This window comes from Haemaphysalis longicornis, unplaced genomic scaffold, assembly GCF_048455015.1.
Source record: "Haemaphysalis longicornis isolate Haplotype H1 unplaced genomic scaffold, Haemaphysalis longicornis Haplotype H1 scaffold_4, whole genome shotgun sequence".
NCBI lineage: Eukaryota > Metazoa > Arthropoda > Arachnida > Ixodida > Ixodidae > Haemaphysalis > Haemaphysalis longicornis.
In genome coordinates this window covers 99154100-99180699 of record NW_027526361.1, presented here as the reverse complement: position 1 = coordinate 99180699, position 26600 = coordinate 99154100, and the positions used below count along the sequence as shown (strand labels likewise).

General features: G+C 48.7%; 1 protein-coding gene and 1 long non-coding RNA gene across 2 annotated transcripts in view; one reads left to right on the top strand and one right to left on the bottom strand.

The window, feature by feature from the left end:
* Positions 1-21960, top strand: part of LOC144179156 (methanethiol oxidase-like) — a 56656-nt gene extending 34696 nt beyond the window's left edge. Inside the window, exons 5-11 of the mRNA XM_077707400.1 lie at positions 2221-2403; positions 3465-3646; positions 5176-5254; positions 6556-6677; positions 7331-7396; positions 20716-20861; positions 21659-21960. Coding sequence (XP_077563526.1) covers positions 2221-2403; positions 3465-3646; positions 5176-5254; positions 6556-6677; positions 7331-7396; positions 20716-20861; positions 21659-21821 — 941 coding nt within the window. The 3' untranslated portion in view covers positions 21822-21960. The remainder of the gene's footprint in view (positions 1-2220; positions 2404-3464; positions 3647-5175; positions 5255-6555; positions 6678-7330; positions 7397-20715; positions 20862-21658) is intronic.
* LOC144179158 (uncharacterized) lies at positions 15198-26597 on the bottom strand. The gene is made up of 3 exons (XR_013324164.1): positions 26427-26597; positions 21657-21845; positions 15198-15618 (listed from the first exon to the last, which is right to left on the bottom strand). It is a non-coding gene; the product is annotated as an uncharacterized LOC144179158 (long non-coding RNA).
* Positions 26598-26600: the final 3 nt, after the last annotated feature.

The window sequence follows — 26600 nt, the reverse complement described above, 5'->3', positions numbered from 1 at the left end:
CAGGATGAGCGTGTTCGCATCTACTTGAGCCAGGATGAGCGTGTTCGCAAAACGGCACCAAATTTCTTTTATAGTATACCGAAAAGCACTGGGCTACGGTTGCGTACGGCGGAGCATCCATACTCGGGAACAAGTTAAAGGGACACTGAAGTGAATTTGTCAAGCTCCCGTTTTTGCTTGCACTGCGTAGACTGGCTCAAATTAACACACTTTTCATCGTTTATCCGGTTGATAAGTCGGTAATTATTTTACAAAGCGCGAAAGAAGAAAAAATACCGTGCGCGGTTGGCGGCGGCTGCACCAACTAAAGGCTGTGACGACGGGAGGAGACGCACCGTGATTGGACGATGTCCAAGGTTAGCATTCAAACAAGTTTCGGTTTCGCTTCTGTAAAACAACATGCTTGACATCCGACGACATCGTTGGATGGACATTATCGATATCTCAGTAATCGTCGTACCGCGCTTCTGCCATGTTGTCGGCTGTAAAATGCATAAGATAAACCTCCCAGGACGGCTTGGAATCGTAGCAATCACTAGCCGAGGCCTACGCAGTGGATGTACGCCCTCCGCGTCCCCGCAGACGCTCAAATGCCATGCGCTTTTCCCCCATGTTTGGTGCTTGCCTCACTCATGCCTGTATCGTAAAAAGCGTGTTCGCACCAGGCCAAGGGTCTGTTGATTCTGGCCTGCGCCCACTGCCCGCAAGCACTCGGTGCTTATGGCAACAGCACGCCAACGAGAACTCGCTAGCGCGTCAGTGTCAGCCTGCGCACGTTCTGTGAATTAGTTTGTGGAGCAGTTTACGTTACGGCCCAAAAATGGTGTACTCAGTATAGGAAAAATCGGCCGAAAACGAAAAAGTCAACTTATAAAAAAAAGAACGTAATCGCGGGGATTCGAACTCGTGACTTGCAAAACACTTGCAACAATATACCTAGCGCTCCAGACCACTCGGCCACGGGCTTTTTTTTTTATTACATGGGGGAATACGCTCAGACGTTGCAGTACGAGGAATACACACTCGAGCACTGCTGACCTTGGAAATATAAGGTATATAATGTATAACCAGCTTACACTTTTATTTAGTTTTAGCATTTCAAGCAGCTTAGGTCTAAGACTATTTGTTGTATTTCGCTCGGTCAGTAAGCGTCCCCCAAATTTCCACAATATCTCACGCCTAGCAATTGCATTTCTTAGACGGGAAAGCGTTCGCAGATGTGTGGTCGTGCTGCTGACCGCTGTGCTTGTTCACCCAGCGCAAAAAAAGTGCTTCCTGCTCCCTAGTTTTACGCTGTACGGTAAAAGTTCCTGTTGATTTTATTTCCTTAGTTCCTATATTGACTTCGCTGACTCTTCTCCTGCCTGCAAGTGGCCTTAGATTTTCTACTAGCGTACCAGTCAACGAAGCGTCGCATGTGCGCTTGTGCAGCGCTTGTGTTGAGCGACATGGACTTGGAACTTGATACAGTGTACAAACTAACAAAGTAAAGAAAGGCGTATTCTTCCATACGCGAACGTGTCGTGGCATAGTTTCAAATAAGCGAACGAATTGCGACGACTTGTCGGCGGCCGGCAGACTAAACACTGGGCCGACTGACTTTGTCGGAAGGTCGGCGAGCCGTGCAGTACTGCAGCCAATTGCCAAGTTACCTCCTCCTGACGTCACACGAAAACGCCACAGAAAATGGGCGATGGTGCAGAGAGGAGGGCAGCATTTTCGAATTGATTTTTCTACTAAATAAATTCGCGTAAACGCACTCAGAGTGGTCGAAACATGGCCTATGGACTCGGGACTACAATTTGCGCTAGTAATCCCGCAATGTTTACAAATCACTTCAGTGTCCCTTTAAGAACGGCAATAGCTCATGTACGGTATCATTCCGCCTAAGCGACGGACCCGGATGTCAACGGGTGCGCGCGTTTTGAAAGGAGACTGCTATGAATGCGTAGTATCGTCTGCCTTTCCTCACGTAGTTTGTTTGTCGTCGCTGCAGTGGTTTATAAGCATTGTAAATCCAAAAAATAACTAAAACGGCTCTTGCGGCGTTCAAAATATTCCCAGTAACGCTCTACTTGCGCCGTGCGGAGTAACATCTGGCTGCGGTGACGAGGCACGGTGGCAACTTCCGTTGCCGTTCTTAAGTTGTAACCGGGTATAGTGCCACAACCGCATGGTCCCTACGTCTGTGCTTACTCCCTCAATTATGCGCGCGTGCAGGCAGTTTCCTCCTCCTGGAGGAGCGTACGTTCAACCTGCGCGGCACGTGGCAACCGCGGTTGGATGTGTCCGACTTCGGCTACGACTTCTGGTACCAGCCCCGGCACAACGTCTTGGTCAGTAGCCAATGGGGCGCCCCCTCGGCGTTCCGCAAGGGATTCAACATGGCCGACGTCGAGCAAGGCAAGTCTTGGTCCGACGCGGAAAAGCGGACGAACAAAGATTTCCTGGCCGCACGTTAGGCTGAGAAACACAAGGGACGTCAACAGCTCACTGCTTCGAGGCCCACTCGAACCATACTAGTGCCCGATCTCTCGGCTTACCTCTGCTAGAGATAGGTTATTCTGCAGCACACGTTAGGTACTTCTAACACGTTCAGTCTAAAAAAAATTCCCCCGCATTTCCCCGAGGGGGAGAATGTGAAAGTGCGAATGCACGGTTGTCGGCCCGCTTGCGGCGCTTGCGCTCGGCCCCCGCAGCCCACCGCCTCGCCGCCTTCTCTTCCATCTCTTCCATCGGGTTTGTAGTATCACGTGTACACCACGCAGTTATCAAGCCGCTATAACGCCGCTGAGTCGCCAACGCACGCCGCTGACGACGTAGTTTGAATGCGTTAAAGATATAAGGCGCGTCAACACTGATATCACCGTCGCGTCCGTGGCTTGATCGGTAGAGCGTCGCGCTGCGGCCGCAGAGTCCGCGGATCGAAACCTGGCGCCGGATGCTGTTTCTTTATAGAGGAGCACTGCGGACGCCGACGCCGCCGCCGACGCCGGCGGTGGATGGTTTGGGGTCGCTTATAAAGTGCATTCGCACTTAAAAGGTGTTTTACATCGCCTGGCTCTTCTTCCGAAAGCAAGCACCCCACTACCTTCAATGTGCCACTCTCGGTCAGAGCCAACATGCAGCAGTAGGTAAACAACACTGCCTTTTCGCTGTTTTTGGCAGAGTACATCATGTAGAACGCAATCTTTCGTCCACCATATACATTTGTCTAATCTATCGTTACTAACAGTACGGCAAGTTTTTACAGCCTCTGCAGCCATCTTTTGAAGGATATTTGTTTCACAGCCTCAGCCACTCTTAACCTTTCATATTAATATGGGTAATGTAATAAAACAAACTTGCGTGTACTGTGCAACCACGTGGAACCGTTTGAGATTCCTTTTGTAGAACATAACTAGATGTTTGCACAGTCATACATTTCTCTACTCCTTGTCGCTATTATTGTCGTCGTCTTGCAGGGCTCTACGGTACGAGCTTGGTTGTTTGGGACTGGACTTACCGCCGCAAAATCCAGACTATCGACCTAGGTCCTGAAGGTACCATGCCCTTAGAAGTGCGCTTCCTGCACAATCCCGATGCCTGCGAAGGTTACGTCGGCTGTGCATTGGGAGGCACCGTATTTCGATTCTTCAAGACACAGGTAAGTAGCGAAAACGCCAAATGTGATCCTATTAATGATCTCATGCGGTACTATATTAGTTCCTTTAGGAAAACATGGCAACTTTGGGCAGCTTTTACTCGAGGGAATGGGCAAAGACGGGGGGAGCAGGCTAAAAAGACTAACCCGTCATTGCTTTTTAGTGTGCAGTTTATACGGCCGCCCTCGCATCCCACACAGCTCGGCAGCAAAAAGAAGCATAAGTTGCACCTAACGCATAGGAAGTTCAAACCAATTGATGCTTTTGTAGCTTGCTACGCTCGGGGTCGTAATATGGGCCAGTAATAAACGAAACAATTGGGCGTTTTATGGTATTCAAGTCATAAATTGCGTACGCGAATAACGATTCCAGCCCGTTCTTGGTAAGCTGTATACGGATTCTTGAGCATCATTCGCGAAAAAACTATTGCATCCGAGTTTTATTTGGTCCAACCAACATCAGCAATAGACATACCCGACTGCATCATTTTGTCATAGAAGTTTCAGTCGTGTGAGCGCTTCACTTCATACAACAGTTGGTTATCTAATTTGTTATATCAAAGTTACGTCATATCAAATAGCCGTAAGCGCGCCATTGTGCGCCCAGAAAGCTTTCGAAACCAAATCATAAATGGTACCTATCAAAACCAATTGCATTTGTTTTTTTTTTCGAGAAAGTAGGAGTGGGTGTTTATGCGATGAGTAGTTGCACCATACGACTCATTGGCCGCATGCGGGGAAGAGCAAGCTAAGCTAACGCCCGAAATATAAGCTTCCATATTATAATACCCTTCAGTGCGGCGGAACTATAAAGACAGCTCGATGTTTCATCTGTACAAACTGTGTTCTTGTAGTCACCTTTATTTATGTGGCTAACGGCCGCTTTAGACGGACGTTTTGCAAAAGGTAACCTTTAAATGACAGTGCGCTGTTCTTGAATGCCATGTCAAAGCCACGGTTGCCGGCATAGCTCAAGTGTGAGTGTGGATTTCTTATTCGCCGGTGCGTTCAAAGTTCTTACCTTGTCCTCATCTTGCATGCGTTACTATTTTGGCAGCACGTTCAGGAAGCAAAGGTTGACGTTTTGCAAGGCATAGTGACGACACGAGCAACGACGGCAGCCGTGCGAATGAATACTAAGTGAATGGGAAACAAAACTATCTCTCACAGTAACTCTTATAGAAGCCCATACAGCGGCTGTCGCGCATCTGCCATTGAGTTTCCATTTGGCGGGGCGTATCTGCCAGAAAGGTAGGTAAACTCTGGGGGATACCAGGCAGTTCTTCAGCATTTACATCAGTGCCCACTGCCGGCTGTCCAGGAGGTTATCAAAAGAAAAGCAAACACAGCAGGAAAATTGTAATCGTTGCCACTTCGTGTCATCGCTGCGAAAGGACACCGAAGTGTTCTTGCAACTCAGACCAAGTCTTGATTTGTTTTTCTTCCGCATATTCAGTTCTGACAAATGTCGAGCTGATTGTGACACCTCACTTTTATTTTCTGGTTCTTCCTCCACAACATATGTCACCAAGAATGGAAGCTGGGACGCCGAAAAGGTTATTACGGTTCCCTCCAAAAAGGTGAAAGGCTGGGCTATGGACGTGATGCCTGGTACGTATATATGTAGCACGCTGTGACGTTTCTTGTTTAGTCGCCCCTTGCCTTCGCTTTATTGTTCAATTTCTAGATAGGCTTTGTCGGTACACCTGTCAAGCGTGTGTAAATGAGTGGTATAAATCAGCACTGAAAGCGAGCAGTATAAGTCCTAATGATAATGCTCCTCCGGTTACTCCAACTCCATCAATGCGAGAAGCCAGCAGCTGCTCCTGCCTTGTAAATCTCTCTCGGTTTCAGTGTATTTTCTATCAGAAAGAGGGACAAAAGCGAGACGAGAAAGCGTTATATACTTCGTCGAGGGACCGTTTTGATCGGAGCTGCTGTATCCACAAACCATTCTCTACAAACGCTGAAGGTCAACTGAGAGGGCGAAGCTAGCAGCAACGGTTCTAGATGCACCAGCACACAAAAACAATGGAGAGTTTTAGCATGGCGGCTAGCGTGCACTACGCTAGCGGCGGTGGATACCGGAATCCGACTTGGCATATGCGCATTCGTTCCGATGATGGGTGGCCCACGTGGCCGTTCTCGTGCATTCGTTCCGGTAAGGGGTGGCCCTCCTCACCGTGCAGCGCGCACATGCGCAGTCGTGTCGCGGTACCCGCCGCAGCGTACGCTACACTCGGATACAAGTTCAGAACGGCAATGGCTCATGCAGTGTATCGCTCCGCCGAAGCGACAGCCCCTGATGTCAGCGCAGGCGCGCGTTTCGGAAGAAGATTGCACTTAATGAGTGGCATCGCCTGCTTATTATCACGCAGTTTGTCGTCGCTGCTGTAACTTATAAGCAGATTAAGCGCGAGAAATCACGGAAAGCTGGACAAAAGCGAGGCGGGAAAGCGTTACTTCGGCTCCTCAAATACTCGCAGCAAGGTGCACTTGGCGCCGCGCGGAGGAACAGCCGGGTGGGGTGATGAGGCGCAGTGGCAACTTCCGTTTTTTTGTGCCTGCCCTAAGCAGCGCTAGTATTAAAACAAGAGTATAAAACATAGGTATATTAGTCCTTTTTGGTAAAATGATACGTCATCACCCCGCTACAAAGGGGAAACCAATAGCAATCATCATCATCACCATCATCGTTTCCCGTTCTTAAATTGCACCACAGTATAGCCAGTATAGCCGCTGTGCGAAAACTAATGACGCATCGCCGCGAGCACCGTACGGGGAAAACAAACCTTAATGCACAAGCGCGGCGGGGCACCCACCCGGATTATACGGAGAAGGAGAGACACGCAATGTTCCTTGAGCTATTTTATAAACGCCGTGCGTACGTTCGTTCCTTTAACCACCCACAGCGGTCATAACGGACATACTAATCTCTCTGGACGACCGGTTCCTGTACATCGCCTGCTGGGTACACGGTGACGTGCGGCAGTACGACATCAGCGACACCAGCCACCCTAAGCTGGTGGGCAAGGTGAGGGCGTGGGATTGCGTTCCCAGTTATAGGCTTGCCATACGTCGGTAGATGCTTGCCGAGACGTCCCGGTCCTTAATCTTCAACTGGCATTTGATTTGTGTCCTTTTTTATTATTTCACTGCATCCACGTTTGTGTCCGCGAGCTCCTCCGCTTATTTTGTGCAACAAGAAACAACCTTAAGCAGGGTGCGATAGTTAATATTGGCGGTTGCATATGCCAGGAAACTTGGGGGACCGGAACGTATACGGCAATCTCGTGTAGGAAGACGTCTCTAATAATCTTTTACTTTATTTTATACGTCCCTGTATGTGCAGTAATTTAATTTCACATCAGCTGCTTGTATGAAAACAAAATTGCCACGTTTCGCCAACTGAGCGCATTTATACAGATGGCACTAATCTGGGAGTGCTGGCAGACATTACTGTTTATACAGTCGCCAGCGGCATGAAAGACCGCCGAGAAATGCCGCCAGATCAGTCACATTCGTTTTTCACAGGAACCCGAACGGTAACCGAACCGTCATTTTTTTTTCGGTGGACCGACTGCTATATATACACATCCTTAAGCATGTTTAGTTCCACTGAAGCAAAAAAAAAAAAAAACATGCTTGATGTTGTTACCTGGGATAAGGCTTTGCTTACCTGCGCAGGTGTTCACGGGAGGCTCGATCTACAAGAACGGGCCAGTCAAAGTTCTGCACGACGAAGAAATGAAGGTACGAATCTCCCTTTCCAAGCGCGCTCATTTTCCACCCCTTTCTTTTCGTAGTGTTTGCAGAGGCTTTACAAGAGACCAACATTGCCCCAATTCTCAAAATATGCCACTGAGGGTGGCGATGTCGGTAGCGAGAAGCCCAAGTTTAAAATTATCTCAACATTTTATGATAATATAAACGAGCTACGTGCTTTATTCGATTCTGTCCTTTCCCCTTCGACCACCAGGCGAACCATCTCATAATATGGTTATACATGCCTCCTCATAACCTACAACAATGTATACGTTTGTGGATGCACTCGACCGGCCAAATTTCACTTACCTGAAACGGTGGCTTTCTGGAATTGGCACAGAGTATATATAACGTAAAAGCCCCCAGATTGGTAACATGGTGTATATTCGCTTGCGTTTCATTTTCGCGCCTTCGTTTACTTAGAATGGCATTTAACTGTCTGTATTGTGCATGCTCTTACACTTTTTGTTGCTTCTAGCAATGCGTGCACTGAGTGTACGAAAACTGCGGAACAGTCACTTCAGACTTCGACTGCAGAAAAGCGCGACCCATTTCAAATCAGACTGCTTCCTGGCATATTTTTATTCACTTAGCGTTGGGATTTCGTTACACAAAGTTAAAACTCTCTCGTCACATCATACTGGCTGGCCGTTCTTAAGATACATTTCGTGTTCAGTAGAAAAACAGTGATAGCTGCAAGCCATAAAGAAAAAAAGGGATTGATCTCTCTTTCATGGGAATCGGTAAAACACGAAAGTGAAAGGTGCCTTCACAGGAGCAGTTGAATGTTGAAGGAACCTTCTTCATGTGCGAAAGGTTTGCAAACCTGACCCCGCCAGGCGAAGTGACGCCGACGCGCAAGAAACAGAAAAATGACCGGTTTATTCCGGGACAACAAAACCAAGAATGACATGCACGGAAACAGCAGCTTGAAACACATAACGGGCATGGGAACAACGCGACAGCGGATGGTGCCTCAATTCAGGCGCGTACCCCGTACGCGAAGGCGCTGGCATCGAGGCGCCAACTGTCGGCACTCATTAGCGCCAACTTTTTCTGGCGACGCCATTTCTGTGACGGATATGACGTCAGTGAGGTCTTGGTGTACCCCGGCATAAAACACTTTCGTGTTAAAAACGCTGGACGTTCCAGTAAGTAATGTAAATGAATGCCGGGAAGAGTTGCCCGAGAAAATCCCCACTCGGTCGTAATAAACAAACGCTCACAAAGTCAGAAAACACCTGATCACTTCTTGTGGATTGTGATGCGAAAGCATGAATGTCGAATTGAACGCCTGAGGCACTTTGCTTCCGCCTCGTGTTGTACTATAGAGCTCCGTAATCTTGCCATTTGGAACACTGCTTTGCGATCTGCCTTAACGCTTAAGAATGGCTTCGATCTGTATCCTACGCTCTGCGTCGCTGCTCTTTCCTGCCGCCATGTGATGGTAGGAGAGTTCACGGCGATGGTGAATTTCACTGCCTCTCTATTCTCTCGTTTATCTACTGGCTACTCGCTACGTTCTTCCGCTTTCTCGATCTGCGTTCTACTGGCGTGTACGACTACATCTCGCTACTGCCGAGTTTAAAAGGCGCCATGAAGACAAAATACAAATTTGGTCCCTGAAAAAGACTTCTTTCTCTGGATAACAATGATACCAATTTTATCGCAAACTTCAAACAAATAATGGAGTTATTCGTGATAACAGATTCAGCAGTACTGAGTCCCTAGCCACTTTCCCGCGATTTCTCTAGACCGCCAAGAAACGTGACTGGACAATTGCAGTGGGGCCTCTAGTAACGTTGTATTGTCTCACTTGGATGCTAACATGCGGTTAACGCGCGGAAAGCTACTGTTCAGTTCTGGCCCATATTACGTCACGCCCGCTCATAGCACGCCACTGTAGCGCAAAATTTGAAAGTTTTTAATATTTCTTGCGTGTTCTCTGTTTTAAAAAATGGCTGCGGTTCAGCTCAGCCAACCGCGGATATGCGAAGCAAAACTTGGCTTAGTCTGGTTGAGTCTTGGTTTCGCTTGGCTAACCTTTGATGTAGCTGCATTGCGGACCACGGCTGAAAGCCGTTCGGTCCCGTGCAACGCTCACGTAAGAAGGTCCGGCGAACGTAGCTTTCATTCACGGCGAACGCGGCGTTCCTCTTCGCCGGGCGCGAGACGAGTCACGTAACCCGAGACGACCCAGCCGCACATGCGTGGAAGGCTGCGGGGGTGGTCGGCTGCCGATCAGGCGGCGGCCGCCGCTCATTTGAGCAGAACGACTGAAAACGAGGCCTTGTGGGCGGTGCCGAAAGCGGGCCCGGCGAATCACGCGATGCGCTGCGAGGGGTGTGTCGCCGGTCAAAAGGTCACCTTGCGCACCCTCCGCGAAGCCGCTGTACGAAAGTAGTAGAGCTTAGCTTTAAAACACCTTTCGTGGCTGGTACAGAGCCGGGTGAGTTACCAAAAGCTAGTTCTTTCAAATTGAACAAAGTCGCATTTTGCCTTCGTGGCCCCTTCAAGCTCGCGGTGTGGAACGCCTCGCATTACGAAACGCTTAGGAAGGGGCCTCATTTAAACTAACGCTAGAGAAAGCCTCGTGGTATGGAACGCTTCTGAAGGAGCCGTTTCTGTTACGAACACAGGACGCCGGCTTTCTTTCTCAATCGGCCATTTACGGCTTTCCCTTGAAAAGACGTTCCCTCACGCATGAACTGCCAAAATGTCAGTCAATGAGCGCTCATTGTGCTAAAGAAGAAAGTGCGATTATGGAATGGCGCACCAAGTCGTCCGAATAATTGTTAGTTGCGATGAAGAAAGAAATCAGCAACGCCTAGTTACAAAGGGCATAGTAGTTTAAACCAGCGAACCAATCAGGGTGAAACTGCGTTCAGTACGTGAACAATTCGCGGAATGCACTGTACGTTGTGCAAGGGGTTTCTATGCGAGAGAGGGGACATATAGTCGCTGAAACATTTCAGGTTCGCGAGGTTGCCATAGAAACAGGGAATAGCTTAGAGCATCTGTTTCTTCTTCTGCAGCTCAGTTAACGGTTGAGGTAGCACGCTGTCTTTCGTGCGAAAACCACTTTACGGAAGATTAGATCCGGAGCACGCAGCTGACGGAAAGACTGCACACTCGATCCCGCGTCTGGTCGAAGGCACGCTTTTTCTATGAAACGTGACGTGGTAGAGTGGGCTTCAGATACGCTAGGTCGTACAGCTTTGTTTCGCTTGTATCTCTCCTTGTTTTTTCTCGTTTACTGATTTTGTTTACTCCTACGTTACGGATGTAGGCAGTACTCGTCAGTATGTATTTGAGCCGAGGATTAAACGATGCCTGTTGCTCTTCTTTCTCGCTAAAATCTATTTCATTTGCAGTATTATGAACCAAAATTACCTTGAGAAGACGGGCGTCTTTGTTTATTACTAGTGAACCGTGCGGCTCTTTATCCGTCATGCGTTCGCTAATTAGGAACCCAGCGTCAGTGTTCATTGCAGCTTTAACCACGGAATTCTCGGAACTCAGAATTTTTTGGGAGTACATAGTTTCTTGTTGTTATTGCCTTGCTTTCGTTGATTCGATATCGGACAATATCCCTCACCTCTTGCCACCACCCGCAATTTTTAAACGATGTGTGTACAAATCGGGCCCAACCCGGTTCTCTCATCAGAAAGTTGCCATCGAAAATGATTTATGGTATCAAAATACGGATAAGCTTTACAGCAGTCCTTTCTAGTGAAGCAAAAATACGCTATGCATGAAGCGCAGCAGCTTTAATTAGAAGCAGAAGCATCACTGAGGCGTGAAATATTTTAGCCCACATTTCTGTTTGCTTCGGCGGAGGCTTAGAAAAAGTAGCTTAGAAGAAAGCTATTTTCTTCCGTGCTTCGTGTGGTAACTTTAATAAACAAGAGAGTTGCATCATTAGTGACCGTTGTAGCAGTGCAAACATTAGGCCGTCTCTGCACAGGGTTTGAGAAACCGTGTGCAGAGACCGTGTATGCACTCCGAACTTTTTAGCCAAAGCTTGCCTGAATGAAATGGCCATTTCTCTAAGAAAATACAACGAAATAAACTTTTTCGACGACATACATTCAGGCCTAAGCTGCCATATGAATCCGCTTCAGCACGTTGCTGCAACTCTATAGGCAGGTCAGTCTACCTTAAAAAAAACGTTACCTGTCCCGCGTACTTTTATCTTTTTTTGCTTTAACCGAGTGCGTAAAATTGCAGAATTGCTGGCACGAAGACAGCTCGAGGTGGGGGTCGAGGCAGGCCCTCGACCTCACCGCAAGCCGATCAAAACGCGTTAAAGTTCCTACGGATCGGGAACATGTGAAATTTCGAGTGCCTTACCGACAAGTGGAGACAAAGGCACACATGGGATGGAACATGCTGGCTGCAAGGCCAGAGCAGAATATTCATTATTTATTTTTCAAGATTGCTGTTACCCACTTTCCGGTAGTGGGTGGTGCTAAAAATTAAAGACGACGTACGCTGAACGGGTGCGGAAGAACGGAGTTAAAATCGGTGAAACACACAGGGCTTTGCCGAAATCAGCGGGCATAGCTAAAGGCAGCCGATATTGCGCGCAGGTAGGTAGCCTCTTCCAGGAATTGGGGCACGTACTTCGAGACCGAAGAGCTCGTAGCATGTAAAAAGAAAGTGGTGCGACCATCGCAGATTACAGATAAACGGATAGGCGGGCATTTGCTCTTGAGGGCCAGCTCGTCTCGCGATTGCCCGGCGAGTGAATTGGATTTGGCGGGAGAATCGCTGCGCCCCCGACGAAACTGTTGAGAAGGCACAATCAGACAACCACCCACGCGGTACGCGGGCAAGCGGTCACTTCCACTAAGACGCCGGTAGCCATTTGTGTCGGTTGGATCCGAGACCACTCAGTAATACGAATTGGTTGCTGACTGGAATCGTGCTGCCTATTTGTTGTCTGCTGCACCCGTGGGAACCAACTGAAGGACCAGTCGGTTAGTTCTATATATGTTTTACTGAAATTGAGCAGAGGATCATAAGCAGAGTTAGTAAATCCTGCTCAACAGAACGATACGGCTGCGCGACCTACGCCATCTTCGAAGCACTACGACAAGGGTGTGCGAGTGAACGGGTGGTGCTTTGCTGACGCATGCGTGCGTACGTGCGTGGGTGTGGGTGTGTGTGTGTGTGTGTGGGGGGGGGGGGTGATAATATGGGCAAAAACGTAACCTGGCCTGGAGTATAGTCGCAGCTCCAACACAACTTACGTAACTGAGTTTCGTCGCTATCTGTCTGCCTGTCTATTCATAAATCGTTCACTTAATCAATCAAACAGTCAATCAATAAATTATTCGATTAAAACTAATTAATTAACCAAGTTATCGATTGAGGAATGTGATTTGCCGATTTGGACCCATTCCTGCATGCTAGGAATGGGTCCTTTCGGAGTACGCGAGCATGGCTCTCGGGCAGCAATGCCATGCTTTCTATTTGCAGTGAAATCTACAAGCCACGAGGATGTGTTTCCCTCTTGCCGCTTATAACGAGCCGTAAAACTTGAATGAGGACAGTCACACTTCTACTGTCGGCCTTGCGCCATAAAACCCTACTAATTTGCGAAGGATCAGGGGGAATTGATACGACTTTAAGCTTCGGTAGCACTGGGCCTGAGTAGGATCCCCTCAACTTGCAAGCAGGCAAAGGAGTTTTATTTTTCAGACGCCTGCTAAAGGTGTCCACGCAAGTACGCACGTACGAAACTGAACATAAGTCGAGCTGCTCCCGCATTTCATTCCTAAAAGCAAACACAATGCTTTTTTTTTTTTTTGCCGTTTTGTTGTCTTTGAAACATACAGCGGCTTCTGCAGTTTTCCTACTGTCGTGCTCTATAAAAAATCACGTATGCTCATAACCTCGCCGAGTGAAGCGTTCGTTGATTATCCGCCTTTTTTACTTCTGATAACCTGAGGTGTGTACCGTCCCTTTTGTACACAATGTTGAAAGGTCTGATCTCGCAAACGCGGCGCTGAGCATGCTTGATATCTCGATTGTTCCGCAGACCATCGCTACGATGTTCCTCGTATCCTGGAGCCTCTTCGCCTCCATAATCAAATAAGCAGAATGTTGTTTAATCGTGTTCATGTGCTCGGAACAGATTTTACACAGGATGCCGTCGGAAGGAGGGGGTGCGGTGGCAAAGAAAGGGAGTCGTTATGAGCCCTTTCATCACACGGATGTTAATTACAGCGTGAAGAAAATCCTGATTTCCGGTACGTTCCTCTTGGTTCAGTTTTTGTTCCACACAAGGCAAAAACATGGTTGGCCGTAGCGGCATTGTTTTGGCTGTCCAAGAGGGCCATCACAATCATCACACTACTGAAAGGTGAGAGCTCATTACGCGGTTAACGACGGTGTCGAAGCACCATCGCCTTCTAGATGACACGAAAGTCTCCTGAACGCCTTTCCGTCCCTTGTTACCTCGTACGCAGCAACTGTCAGGCTCGACGTTACTGTGATGACGTCATCAGACCCGGTCACTAAAAAGCGGTAGAGAACGTATTCTTTATCCGTCCGTATCAACGCAAAGAGTAGGCTTGCACTTTCTCTCGAAAGTGTTTGATGCGCACACGATGCGATGGCGCGAAGCTGCGCCTCATCGTGTTTCGTCGATGGCTCTCTGGGGTGCCACTAAATCCGCCTTATCGAAGAGCTGCCGCCGCAACCTTTTGCTGTTTTGCCTTCTCGCCGTTTATATGAAGCCCAATCCAAGTTATCGAAGCTTTTATTACCGCTAAAACTATTTTGCGTGTTTCCTGAATACAAAAAAAAAAAAAAGCTTTGAGGGGTGCGTTTACGATCTGCCATGATTTGCGCGCGCGCCAAACCGCACGCGTGGCTGCTGTGCGCTGAACGTTTGCTGGAACGTCTAGTTGAGGATATATGGTCGAGGTTTACGATGTGCTAGTTGAATCGCATATTTCACCGTCTTCGAAAAACTGCTCGTGCTGTCTGCTATGTTGTGAACTAGCCATTTTATGTGGCACTAAAGGCATTAGTAAGTGATATATTTAGCCTGTGCATGTTGCTTTAACGGGGGATATTAATTATAGTTGCGTTCCTGTTATGGACGGGGAGAGGGGTGCATGAGACCTGGTAGAGAACAATGTCAGGAAGGAAAAAGCAAAAAAAAGAGAAAAAAACAGATGCATATATTTAAAATTTCAAACAAAATTCGGAATGGAGTACGCGTACTCCACATAGTCATGAGATTGTTTTATTTCAGCTTCGCTTGTCAATTAAGGGGCACTGCAAAATGGCTGATCGTTGTGGGGAGAGCGGACATTAAAGACACGTAGGGTTGACTGATGCACCATTTGTGTGTGAGGAAAAAAGTAAGGGAAGCTTACACTCACGTGCAAGACTTGAATGGCGAAGCTGCTGTGGGTGAGAATTGCCGGTCGTGTATATAGTTAAGGTTCAGTATCATCGTTTATTTGCATAGTTGCGGCGATAGCTATCGTAGTCATATGCATCGAAGAGGCCGTCGCCTTCTTCGCGGCGAGTGGTGGATGCAAAGACATCCTCAGCATTGTAGACTTCCCCAAGCTCAACTGGCGAACCATGCACTAAGTCGCGCGAGGCTTCAACCATAGCGAAGCAGCAGGATTTCTTCATACGTGAGCACTGAAGGACACATCACCACGCTTTTGTACAAGTTTGAAATTGTTTATCTATAGACGTTCCGTCGTTGCTTTGCATTGTGCTAGTAATAGTCATCGTCATATGCATCGATATCGTCGTCTTCATCATAGCAAACATTACATGCGCGGTAGCGCTTTACGACACCGCTGGAATTTTTTGTTGTTGTTGTTGTTAAAGCCACTGCACGTGCCGGGGCCTCGGTTGTCGCCGCGAGGCATGCGCTCACGAGCGGTGAGCATTTTCTTGGTATTTTTTTTTTTTTTTTGCTACACCGAACTTGCGGATTGTACAACAGCTCCCCTGTTAGAACATTACCGGCCGCCGTTACTTGATGACAGGCAGAGTCAATGGCATCGTCCAATCCTCCTTATTCCTTTTGTACTCCACTAACTGCGCAAGTCGCATTCCCCGTTACTACTTAGGCGAACACTTACGGCGGCCGCAATGAAGGGGTCGGAGGCGTAGTGGGAAGAAAGTCGCCCATGCTTTGTACTCGATGAAGAGAAGGTGCTGCCGGTAACCTGCAAAAAGCATGCACAGTCGCGATTAATTTGAAGGTAGTTGCTCGAAACAAGCTGCAGTGCCCCGTTACGTCATCCCCTCCACTGACGACAGACACAGCGGAGTAGCTTCCCCCAATCTTTTAGCTGTTCACTTAGCAGCTGTCACTCCCTTCTTGCAAGTAACAGCTTTTTGTTGTTTTTTGCGTTTAGTGTGCCGCTGCGCACTAACGCTTCATTGTGTGTGTGCGTGCGTGCGTGCGCGTGCGTGCGTGTGTGTGTGTGTGCGTGTGTGTGTGTGAGCGTGATGTGTGTGCCTGTGTGCGTGTGCGCGCGTGCGTGTGTGTGTGTGTGCGCGCGCGCGTGCGTGCGTGCGTGCGTGCGTGCGTGCGTGCTGCAGAAGACGGTGGCAGTGTTATCAAGACCTGTGAGGGCATGGAAAAGTTTATCAGCTTTTGCACAGACAGTCGCTAGCCAAGATATGAAGCAATGACGCACGAAGGTGATTTCCATATGAGAGAAGCAAACAGAAAAATGTGCCGAGTTACATCCCTGTCACACGGCAGATATAATGACATTTAGAGCAACTGTCATTCTGCTCTAAATGTCATTACTTCGGCGCTACACGAGAATACCGAAAGACATTCCAGGAGAATTGCACTTAGCGGCTAAATGAGGTTGGGGAGCTCATTCAGCGGCAAAATGAGTGGCCTCGACAGCAGTGGCGTGTCACTAGACAAGAACGTTCAGAAATTAATAAAAGAATACTGCTCCTAAAAACCGTCAGTAAACTTGCATTTTCCCCTTCATGTTTTTTTTTAATAAATACAGACAAGCAAGTACTTGCAAAAACAAAATCTAGTCCCCAATGCACGCGCTACCCTGACACGGATTTCTTGCGTACGTGTCTCGGCTTGTGATGGCTACTTATGCCGACTAAAACGGTGATTTTCTTCTTTTTAATTAAAAATGTAATTATTTGTTTTGTTTTTAAAAACTATTACGCATGAAAAATTTTAGACGCGCTTGAACTATATTTTTGCAATTTTGCGGGCTTGCTAATCGTCACCACTTTTACTATCAAATGACATTTGTTTCACCGTGTAGACCCGCACGGCCAAACCGAATGTCATTAATAGCTAACTTCATTCACTTCAAATGACATTAGATTTGCCGTGTGGCAGGGGTATTAAACAGGGGGAACGGTAGCAGCCCAGAACAGCCTGCGAGGTAAAGAAAGCGGCGCGCGGTTATTATCTTCGCGGTTCCAAAATCTTCCGCTATGCAGCTTGAATTTAATGGTACACCGGTCGATGTACCGTGATCACTTTCAAATTGATGGCAACTGTGCGCCCCGGCCTCGTAACAGAGCACCATGCCTTTGCTTAATCTGAGAAATGCATGCACCGCGTTGTGCTTCTTCAGACAGCACTAGACCTCTTCAGCAGCGTGTCCTCGGGTATAGGGACCGGGCGGCCGTTGTATGGCACCACCGTCGTTTCAGCGAACAGCGCCGCCCGTGGCGAACCGCTCGTCAGTGGAATGCCGGTGGCGGTCAGCGCAGCGTAGTTGTGCATGGTTTTCTTTCGTTGTTTAGCGGTGCGGCTTGCAAAGCGAACGTAACCCCGCGTGCATTTTTCAGATCGGTAAACCTTGAGTGTGGATGTGATGTTTACAAGGCATTCCATGCCATGGGCTCGGCATGCCATACGCCCATACTCAGTATTTACAAATAGCAGACGACGCTCAATGCGCCAAGCTGGAAGTCAAGCTGGAAGTGAGAGTTCGTTGCTTCATGCAATTTTTTCATGCCTGTATGCAGTTTCGCGAATCGAGGTGTATATTGCCGCTAAATGCTCCCACAAAGCCGGTGTGTGCGACCGATCTAGGAATGCTGCGGCGCTGGCCTTTCGCAGTTGATGACGAAACGGCGCCGACGTCGTGCACAAGCGAAAGACAAAGTTGGAGGGTGTCTTCGAAGATTTACCTTAAAACAGAAATTGTGACGCTTCCGTATCTTCATTACCTACGGCTGAAACGTGTTTAATTTCACAGAAATGCTCTTACTACAGTCATCGGGAATCATTGATAGAATAAATACCGCATGATAGTAGAATGTTATTGCTTGTCGTGAAGAAGCATTGCTTTACAAGAATTGCAATGGTTGCTGGCTAGTTGGTAAATGGTTTTTCAAAAATCAATTCCTGCGTGGTTGAAGGACGTAAGACAAGAGGGTGCCCAAAACCTGTACTCGACTTCACAACTGAATGCTGCGGTCGGTTTACAAGCTGCTACCTACGCTTGAAAAATCATGCACACCTCCGTCTAACGACGATGATGGTTTATCGCAAAGCTCTATCGTATGGGTTTCCTTGGTTGCCTTCTGGATTTAAACTTTGATTAGTTAAGCGTCGAATTTGACCAGCACGCAGTTTGGACTTTTGATCGCAGCGTCTTTGACTTTGACCATTTCCCATTCGATTTCGCACGAAGAAAGCTTTGTGTTCAACCACCATAATCATTAGACCGAGGGCTAGATGATTTTGCTGTTTAATTTTGAACTTCCATGCTCCCTCTCCAAATCTAAACTTTTTCCAGAGTGTCGGAAATGTGTCTGTGGTGGAGGACTCGGGCTCATGCACCTATATTTGAGGCAACTAATCGCGCGTTCTTGGTGTCTTCACCAGGCATTACACGATTTTTATAGGTACTCTGTAAAGAATACTTAAGCATTAAAAAACACCGGCTGACGTTAACACTGCCACATTTTTTAACTATCGGTGCCAGCCTTTATTCTACGCAGGGGGTAAAACGGGGAGGGGAGGAGGGATGGTTTGTAGCTTGGGCTGTTGAGTTGGTGAATAACTTTGGCTCTTGATAAAATGGCCACCACAAACGTGGGATTTCCACTTCGGCTTTCAGGCTCCCATGCTGTCACAGTGTCGCTCACCAAAACCGAAGGTACAAAGATCACGGTTACAGAAAGTGTAAACTACCGCAACATTTCTACGGCTACAAGGTAATCCATCTCGTATGCAGGTGCCTTTCTATTTAAAGCACCCGTATCGAGGTATCCCAGCGCTAAGGCTGGCGTGGAAACCGTAGTCATTGAAACCAGTGAAGATAATTTAAAGTGGTAGAAAAGAATTCTAATATTGCTAATAGTTTTATTCCTACTCAGATCGCGCGCAGCCAGCAGCAGAGCGCTGCAAAAAGCGCTCGTGTCAATGTAGCCCTTCCCCAACCTTACAAGCATCCAATAAGTTTGCGTAGCCGTTAGTGCATTTAAGAAGAAAATAATACTAATAATGGTAGTTTTATTCGTACTCAGAACGGGTGGAGCCAAGCGCAGATCGCTGCAAAAAGCGCTCATGCCATTGCAGCCGATACCCAACTTTAGACGCGTCCGACAAGTTTACGTAGTCATTACTGCATCTAAGAACTCAACACATCTGTTTAGACTTCGTTTCATCTCACATGTCTGCTCACAACGCCACCAAAACATACAAAGCACCGAAGCAAACACGACAAAAACAACAGGAGGCTGTGTAGTCCAATGCACCGGCTCATTCCACTGACGAGGGGAGCGCCGAGTGGTGGCGCCACCCGTCCAGCTGCCCGGTCCCTATACTGCACACACCTATTCAGACTGCTAGATTTCATCTGAGGGTAGCGTGTCCGGAATGTATGTAGCCTATACCGGTAAAATGTACTCCTTTCGGGTCGAACGGACAGTGTCGTCGACATCGGCCGAGCACTTCGCAATCAAAGAAGCAATTTCCTACATCTTCCACTAGCCACAATGTGTGCACACAATTTACAGGCTGTCACATTGCGAAGGCATCCCCAAACTGGGCTCCGTCGCCTCCGTCATGTAGAGGTGGCGTGGTGACGATCGGCAAGCAGCAGTTGCCTTGGTGTTTACGACAAAAAGCTGAAGGCAAAACTTAACTGGTTTACTGCATGGCGAGAGATGAGCAGCGACGGTACACGAGCATCACCCTTCGGGCGAGCTTACAGCATGACTCGAACGGAGCGGCAGCGGGATCTGATGCTGTCAATCGAATGAATTATGCGCTCGGAGAAACCGCGTATTTAACACACCCACCCCCACCCCACCAAAGAGCTAACGGTCAAACAGCTTTCCTGGTGCTTTGCACGCGGCCCGAACATAGTACAGATACACACGTACGATCACTCTTTCCCCTCGGTTCGTGAGCCGGCGGTAGCGGCGAACGTTGAGCCTGAGACAGGAAGGTGGGGGGGAGAGGGGGGGGGGGGGAGGAGATCTCGGCGAGCGGCGTCGGCTGGCAGATTCACCTGCATGGCGAAACGTTTGTTTTGTATTTTGTATTTTGCAACTGCCGCAGCTTGAGTCATCGCTGGCGGGACCTAGCTCGCGGCAGGTGCTTGTCTCAACAATTAGACGGAAGGCGGGCTTTCCGCAAAGCGCAGGTGCTTCGCCACGCTACGCCAACTTGTAGCACGCGCGAACGGTGTAGCGGAGCGCTGAATTGTAACGAGGCTAATTGAAGACGCCTGAGTATGGTTAGGGCTAACAGTCACAGAAGATTTTTGGCCGGGTTCCATCTGCTACGCATAGTTCATTGCTGTAATGTATAGTTTAAACAGCGTTGCACCGCCCACCAGTTCTCTTGCAGGCAATGGTTGTACAGCCATAGAAAAATGAAATGCGTCCACGAAAATATGAACCAGAACACGCAAAATTGAAAGATGCTCTTCGTTGACGTACAATAATGGCCTACTATTGGTTTATTTAGACAGCCCTATTTCCCAACTTTGTTTTTGTAGCTAAGCCACGCGTCATTTTGGCTTCTTGCATGGAAAGAAATCACGCTATTTGTGGGCTCTGGTTCACGTTTTTCTGTTCGCGTTTCGTTTGTCCATGACCGTACGTCTTGTTGCAGCCAAATTGCCCGAGGAGACAGTCGAACAAAACTTAGCGCGCTCACTGTCATCGCTCAAGTGACTATAGTGGCTTACGCGGACGTTACACCAACCGTATTTCGCACACACCTTGCATTCACCATAGCCCTTGGTCTTGTGCGCAGCAACAAACAGCCGGGTCCACACACACTGTTCGCCCTTCTTGTGCAGGGCCAGCCTGCTCAGTGCACGATCCAGGACAAGCCCGTGCGTGGCGCGGCCCAGATGCTGCAGCTGAGCCTGGACGGGAAGAGGCTGTACGCGAGCACCACCCTCTACGGGCCCTGGGACAAGCAGTTCTACCCGGACATGTGGGAGTGAGTGCTACTGCCGCTATATAGTGGGCACTCCGGAGGTTGAGAACATTTAGCTGGCCTGAAATGTGTGCTGGCCATTATGTTTATGTATAGTGACTGGGTACAACAACAGCGCAACACGTCATTGCTCGGGAGAATCCTCAGATGCTGCTCGGCGTATATAGGGCATTACCTCGGCACCTTTGTCAGTGCAGTGAATTCAGCTAAAACGCCTTACATCATGGTACACAGCGATTTTTAAAGGCCATTGTCCACAAGCAACACGGATGTTTCAGTCACGGTAATCTTTCATAGTTTCGAAATGATGGGAAGCACGTTGGCTAAACTCGGACCGGTCAGTGTCAGAAATGTAGGGGGAAAAAATCGCAGAAACTCCCTTGCGGCAGTTGTTGATAGCGCGTAAGCATTCCTTCCAACGGCGTATCTGCGCACATTCACATCTCCATAGGTCATTTAATGTATACTCCATGTGCCCCTTGTACACCTATGGAGCGCATCGTGTCACACGCTACGGATGGACGAACGGACAGACAGCCCAATTTCAGGTTTGTTTTTTCCAGGTAATGATTAAGAATAAAGGTTCCCAGAGCTTGAGTTCTTGCGCTTAGCGAAGTTGTTGCGTGTAAGAGCACAAGAACACACTCGTGTACGATATAAGTGCACGAGAAATACGACGCCGCTGTTTCTTTCGGTAACCAATGCCCGCTTGTGCCTGCCATATGCTCTGGAAAAAAAATTAAAATCAGAGCAGCTCTTTATTATACAGAGCGTTGACCTTCTCTGTTTACCGCTCACAGGAAGGGTGGCATGGTGATTCGCATGAACGTGGACACCGTGAGGGGGGGCCTGTCCATCGACCAGAACTTCTTGGTGGACTTTGGCGACGAGCCGGACGGTCCCTCTCTTGGGCACGAGATCCGGCTGCCGGGTGGAGACTCGACCTCCGACATCTGGATATGAACAGCGGGGAGGACGCCTGCAGCTCTGTGCGAACGGACGACGTTATAAAATAAACAATTGAGCGAATCGCAGCAGCGCCTTACAACTTATTACGCCAATCAACTTTTCAATAAAAGCGATAGACAAAGAAACAATCACAGGGTTATTGCGTGCCTTTCTTAAAAGTATTGTCAAGCAATGGGTGGCACAAACACATCTGAACACGCAGAATAAAACAAACATTCAACTCGACGAGAGGGATGAGTTTACGTTGGAGGTACAAGGCATCCTCAACTTGGTTCGTATAAGACACTGTCGAGATTGCCAGGTAGAGATGGGGTGGGACACGTCCGAACGCTACCACGCCGTGAACCCAGACTGCAGATCCCTGTTTATTATAACAGCGAAGCTCTTGAGCAAACCGTTTGTGTAAGGTGTCCGCACCTAAAATATCAAGGAAATGCAGAGCGTTCGTGCATGCGTGCCTACGGGCCGCCCTGTGGTCCCTCTTGGGTGCCCACATTGAACCCCTTTGTGCACCTCCGCCAAGCCCGGCACCGTCGGAGGACCGACCGTGGGACTCACAACTCCGAGGACTCACAACTCCGCGGCTCGGACTTGAGTTTTCTAGCTCTCTCTCTCTCTCTCTCTCTCTCTCTCTCTCTCTCTCTCTCCTCTCTCTCTCTCTCTCTCTCTCTCTCTCTCTCTCTCTCTCTCTCTCTCTCTCTCTCTCTCTCTCTCTCTCTCTCTCTCTTTCTCTCTCTCTCTCTCTCTCTCTCTCTCTCTCTCTCTCTCTCCCAATAGAGAGAGAGATAAACTTTATTTGAAAATAGGAAGACGGGAATGTGGAAAGAGTTATGGGTGAAGTCCTATTTCCAGGACTCCAGTAGCAAAGGCTCCCAGCTTGGCTCTCTCTAGCAGCTCACGCTGTGTCGAAAGGTCCGAGCTGGACAGTGCTAAATCCTAGGACTATCTAGAGGTTTGGTAGGTGTTCTGTTGCCAAATTATAGGGCAGTTCCAGACTGTGTGGAATAAGTCTGCTCGTAATTTGCATTTGTGGCATTCTTCGTTATATCTCTCTGGGAACATGAGAGACAGTCTGGATTTGTGTGGGAAAACGTTGGTTTGAAGTTTTCTTATGTTTCGTGCGTCTTCGGCATCTAACATGTGATGCGGTGCGGGCATGGTCTTTCTCGCTTGCCTTTGAGTGTAAAGCCTTTCATTAAGCGACATGAAGGGAGGGAGGGTGTAAGAGTAGTCCGTTTCCATGCGGCTGTTGATTTGCCTCGCTAGGGAGTCGGCTCTCTCATTTCCTTCAAGGCCTTCGTGTGCTGGGCTCCATAATATTCTATGTTGGCCTTTTGGTTCGGCTGGTAGAATATTCCTGGTTTCTATGGGAATAAAGCCGCATATTAGATTTCTAATGGCTCTTGTAGAGTCCGTGATGATGATGAGGTTTTTGTTGTTATACTCTCCCCATCTTACAGCGAGTAGTATGGCTGTGGTTTCAGCTTCTTGAGATGTTTGTTTTCTGCCCATGAGAAAGTCCAGGAGTTTGCCCCGTGCATCCACAACTACGGCTGATGATATTCCGTGGTGGTTGGTGGCGGCATCCGTGTATTCTTCATCTGGATTTTTCCCGTATGTGCTTCTTATATAGTTAATTCTTGCTTGTCTTCTACCTTTGTTGTAGAGGGGGCTCATTTTCTTTGGAATGGGTGAAATTTTGAGAGCTTTGCGTTGTTCTGGTTGCAGCTTTGTTGTTCTTCGTACGAACTCGGTGTGAATGGTGTGGCCCGCTCTTCTTAAGATTTCCCTGCCGGTTCTTGTTTTCAATAGCCTCTCTTTTTGTGCTTCGAGGGTGGCTTCTTGGACTTCTTGGAAGGTATTGCAGATTCCCAGGTTATAGAACTTCTCGTTGGAGGTGTAGATGGGTAAGCCGAGGGCGATCTTGTAAGCCGTTCTTATGATAGCGTTTACTCCTTCTTGTTGTCTTTGGTCCAGGTGGTGAAACGGTAGACTGTATGCGATCCTGCTCATTATGAGTGACTGGATGAGTTTGATTGTTTCCTCTTCTCTCATGCCTTTTCTGGTCCGTGTGATGCGTCTGATGACCCTCGCTAGTTGTTGCGTTGTTTTTCTTAGGTTGCTCAGCGTGGAGGTTGCTTTCCTGTCTTCTTGCACGTACATGCGCCGTATTCTGACCGTTGGTTTGAATTGACATCCTTGCCGTCTATTTGGATGCTTCTTGTGGGAATGGGTTCCTTTGATGGGCTGATTTTAATTCATTCTGACTTGTCTCGGGAGCGCGTTCGTCAAGCCAAGCATACCCACTCAGAGAGATTGGCCAACACTGGCAACAAAAAAACTTCAGCGTTCGCCCCTCGTTCGTTCGTCCTCGTGTTGCCGTGCGCATGCGCTCTGTACCGTAGAAGAGTCGCGACTTGAATGTCGAAGCTGCTGTGGGTGATCACTGACTCCCCATGGCCCGTCCGCGGATGGTTCGCACGGCTGAGGAAGAGGCCGCGCCTCGAGAGGCTCGGCGTGCAAAGCATCCGCTAGAGACGATAAGTGGCGCTTGCAGAGTGGAGAACGGAAACGCGTCGAGCAAAACGGCGAGCTCACTCTGGCCTGGCTCAACATAAGGTCATTAAAATGCCATGACGCCGACGTCAACCACGACACCACAACGATACTAAAACTCAACTTTGTGTCCGTCAGTGATCGCCTACAACAGCTTCGCCATTCAAGTCTTGCGCGTTAGTGCAAGCTGAGTCCCTGAATATTTTCCGATTTATCCAGAGTCTAAACCGGCAGACAGATCCTCAAATCGCTTGGCATTTTTCCCGCAGGGATACCCCGAGCCAAAATAGACCTACCAGCGGGAATAGGAGATAGCATGGACATACCACCGCTACCGAAAAACGTGCACCCTGTACATAACCATGCAAGAGCGGCGACAGGCCAGGGCCAAAGCCCTAGACAAAAGATATGAAAAATCAGAGGACGTGGTATACGTAGACGCCGCTGATTGCATTGCTCGCGACGCCATGGCCCTCGCAGTGGTCAATTTCCGTGGGGATTCAATTGCCTCATGCTCGGTCCGCACGACGGACACAGAGGTGGGTGAAGAGGCGGCCATCGCCCTGGCGATGACAGCTTCTCCAAAAATTAGATTCATTGTTAGCGACGCTAAGTCGGCTATTTTAAATTATTCGAGAGAGCGAATTTCACCCGAGGCGTCCCAAATCCTAAAATCTTGATCCCATGACGAGCGGAACGGGAAGATACACTTGATATGGGCACCGGCCCACTCGGGCCTGGCCGGAAACGAGTGTGCGCACGATGCGGCTCGAGGCTTTACCGACCGAGCTGGCGTCGACACTTCTGACCCAGACACTCACTCGCTTCGCTGGACGGGCAGAGACAGGCTTGTGTCTTACAGAGAGAGCTGACTACTCATTACCGGCTTGAACGAGCCCGCTACCCCCCCCCCCCCCCCCCCCCCCCCCCCGCTCATCCATCCCTCAGTAAAAGGCAATCTGTGGTTTGGCGACTTCTTCAGACGAACTCGTACCCGAACCCCGTCGCGTATAATCATTGTTATCCTGGACAGTTTTCAGATAAATGTCGGAGATGCAAGGAACGGGCCGATCTTGCACATATATTATGGGCATGTCCTCAGGCGACTCCTCAGAGCCGCAAAATTAGCAGTAATGAGCAGTGGGAGACCGTACTGCTCAGCTCAGACCCGGCGAATCAAGTCTGGGCCGTCCAGTTAGCCGAAGAAGCTGCTAGGACCCAAGGGCTCCTGGCCGACGCCTAGGGTGGAGGTCTAGCTCTCCTCCACAAACTGGACAAATAAAAGTTATTTCTCTCTCTCTCATGGTTGGCGCTGCACTGGCGGCGCGTGGCCAGCACTCATCGGGGGTCGCTCAGCCCCAGTACTGTCGCTCACAACCACAAATTGTACAAAAAGAGAAAAAAAAACAGCTAATCTAACTGTACTAACCACCTTCCCCGAAAATGCACTTCCAGGAAACCATTTTAAGTGGGCCATTGTCGCACTGGCAATTATCGTTCCGGAGGGGTATTTTTTTATCCTTCTGCCGCATGGTGGCCGCATTGTAGCATTTATTTATTTTATTTTATACCACAGATTTTTCGAAGCAGAGAGAGAGAGAGAGAGAGAGAGAGAGAGAGAGAGAGAGAGAGAGAGAGAGAGAATTAACCACCACGCGTGATAATTCACGCAAAAGATCCAGATTTTTTTTTTTTTTGAATGGGCTGCATTTATTAGTTACGCTCCGAACTGGCGCGTTACCAACATACGGACCAGTGCCTGTTTCTGAGTCAGCAACTACGCCCGAGTGGGCAGTTGTTCAGCCGTTAACCAGGCTTCTAACTCCAGACGCCCAGCGCGGCGTTCGCCTGCACAATCGAGACAGTGGACGAGAGGTCCGCGTTACATAGTTTCATCTGTAATGTTGTTACGCCGCCACGTAACAAGATATATTACTACGGAATTCACTGGTCCCCCTCCGCGTAATGGCGACTTCGACCATAACTTTGTCGATGCTACAGAAGGCGCGAACGTAAAGCCGATCACGAGACGCACCTACCTACCGGCGGAATGCGGCGATCCTTGAACCCCCGGAAACACCACCGCGATAGACACCTGTGCTGAAAACACGCTTTCATGAATGAGATTCCCATTGCCCGTGGTCGGCCGAAACAGCGGAGTGCGTCCGCGTGTGCGGTAGTGGTGCGGCGTTACTCGATCCAACCAATCCAACCTAT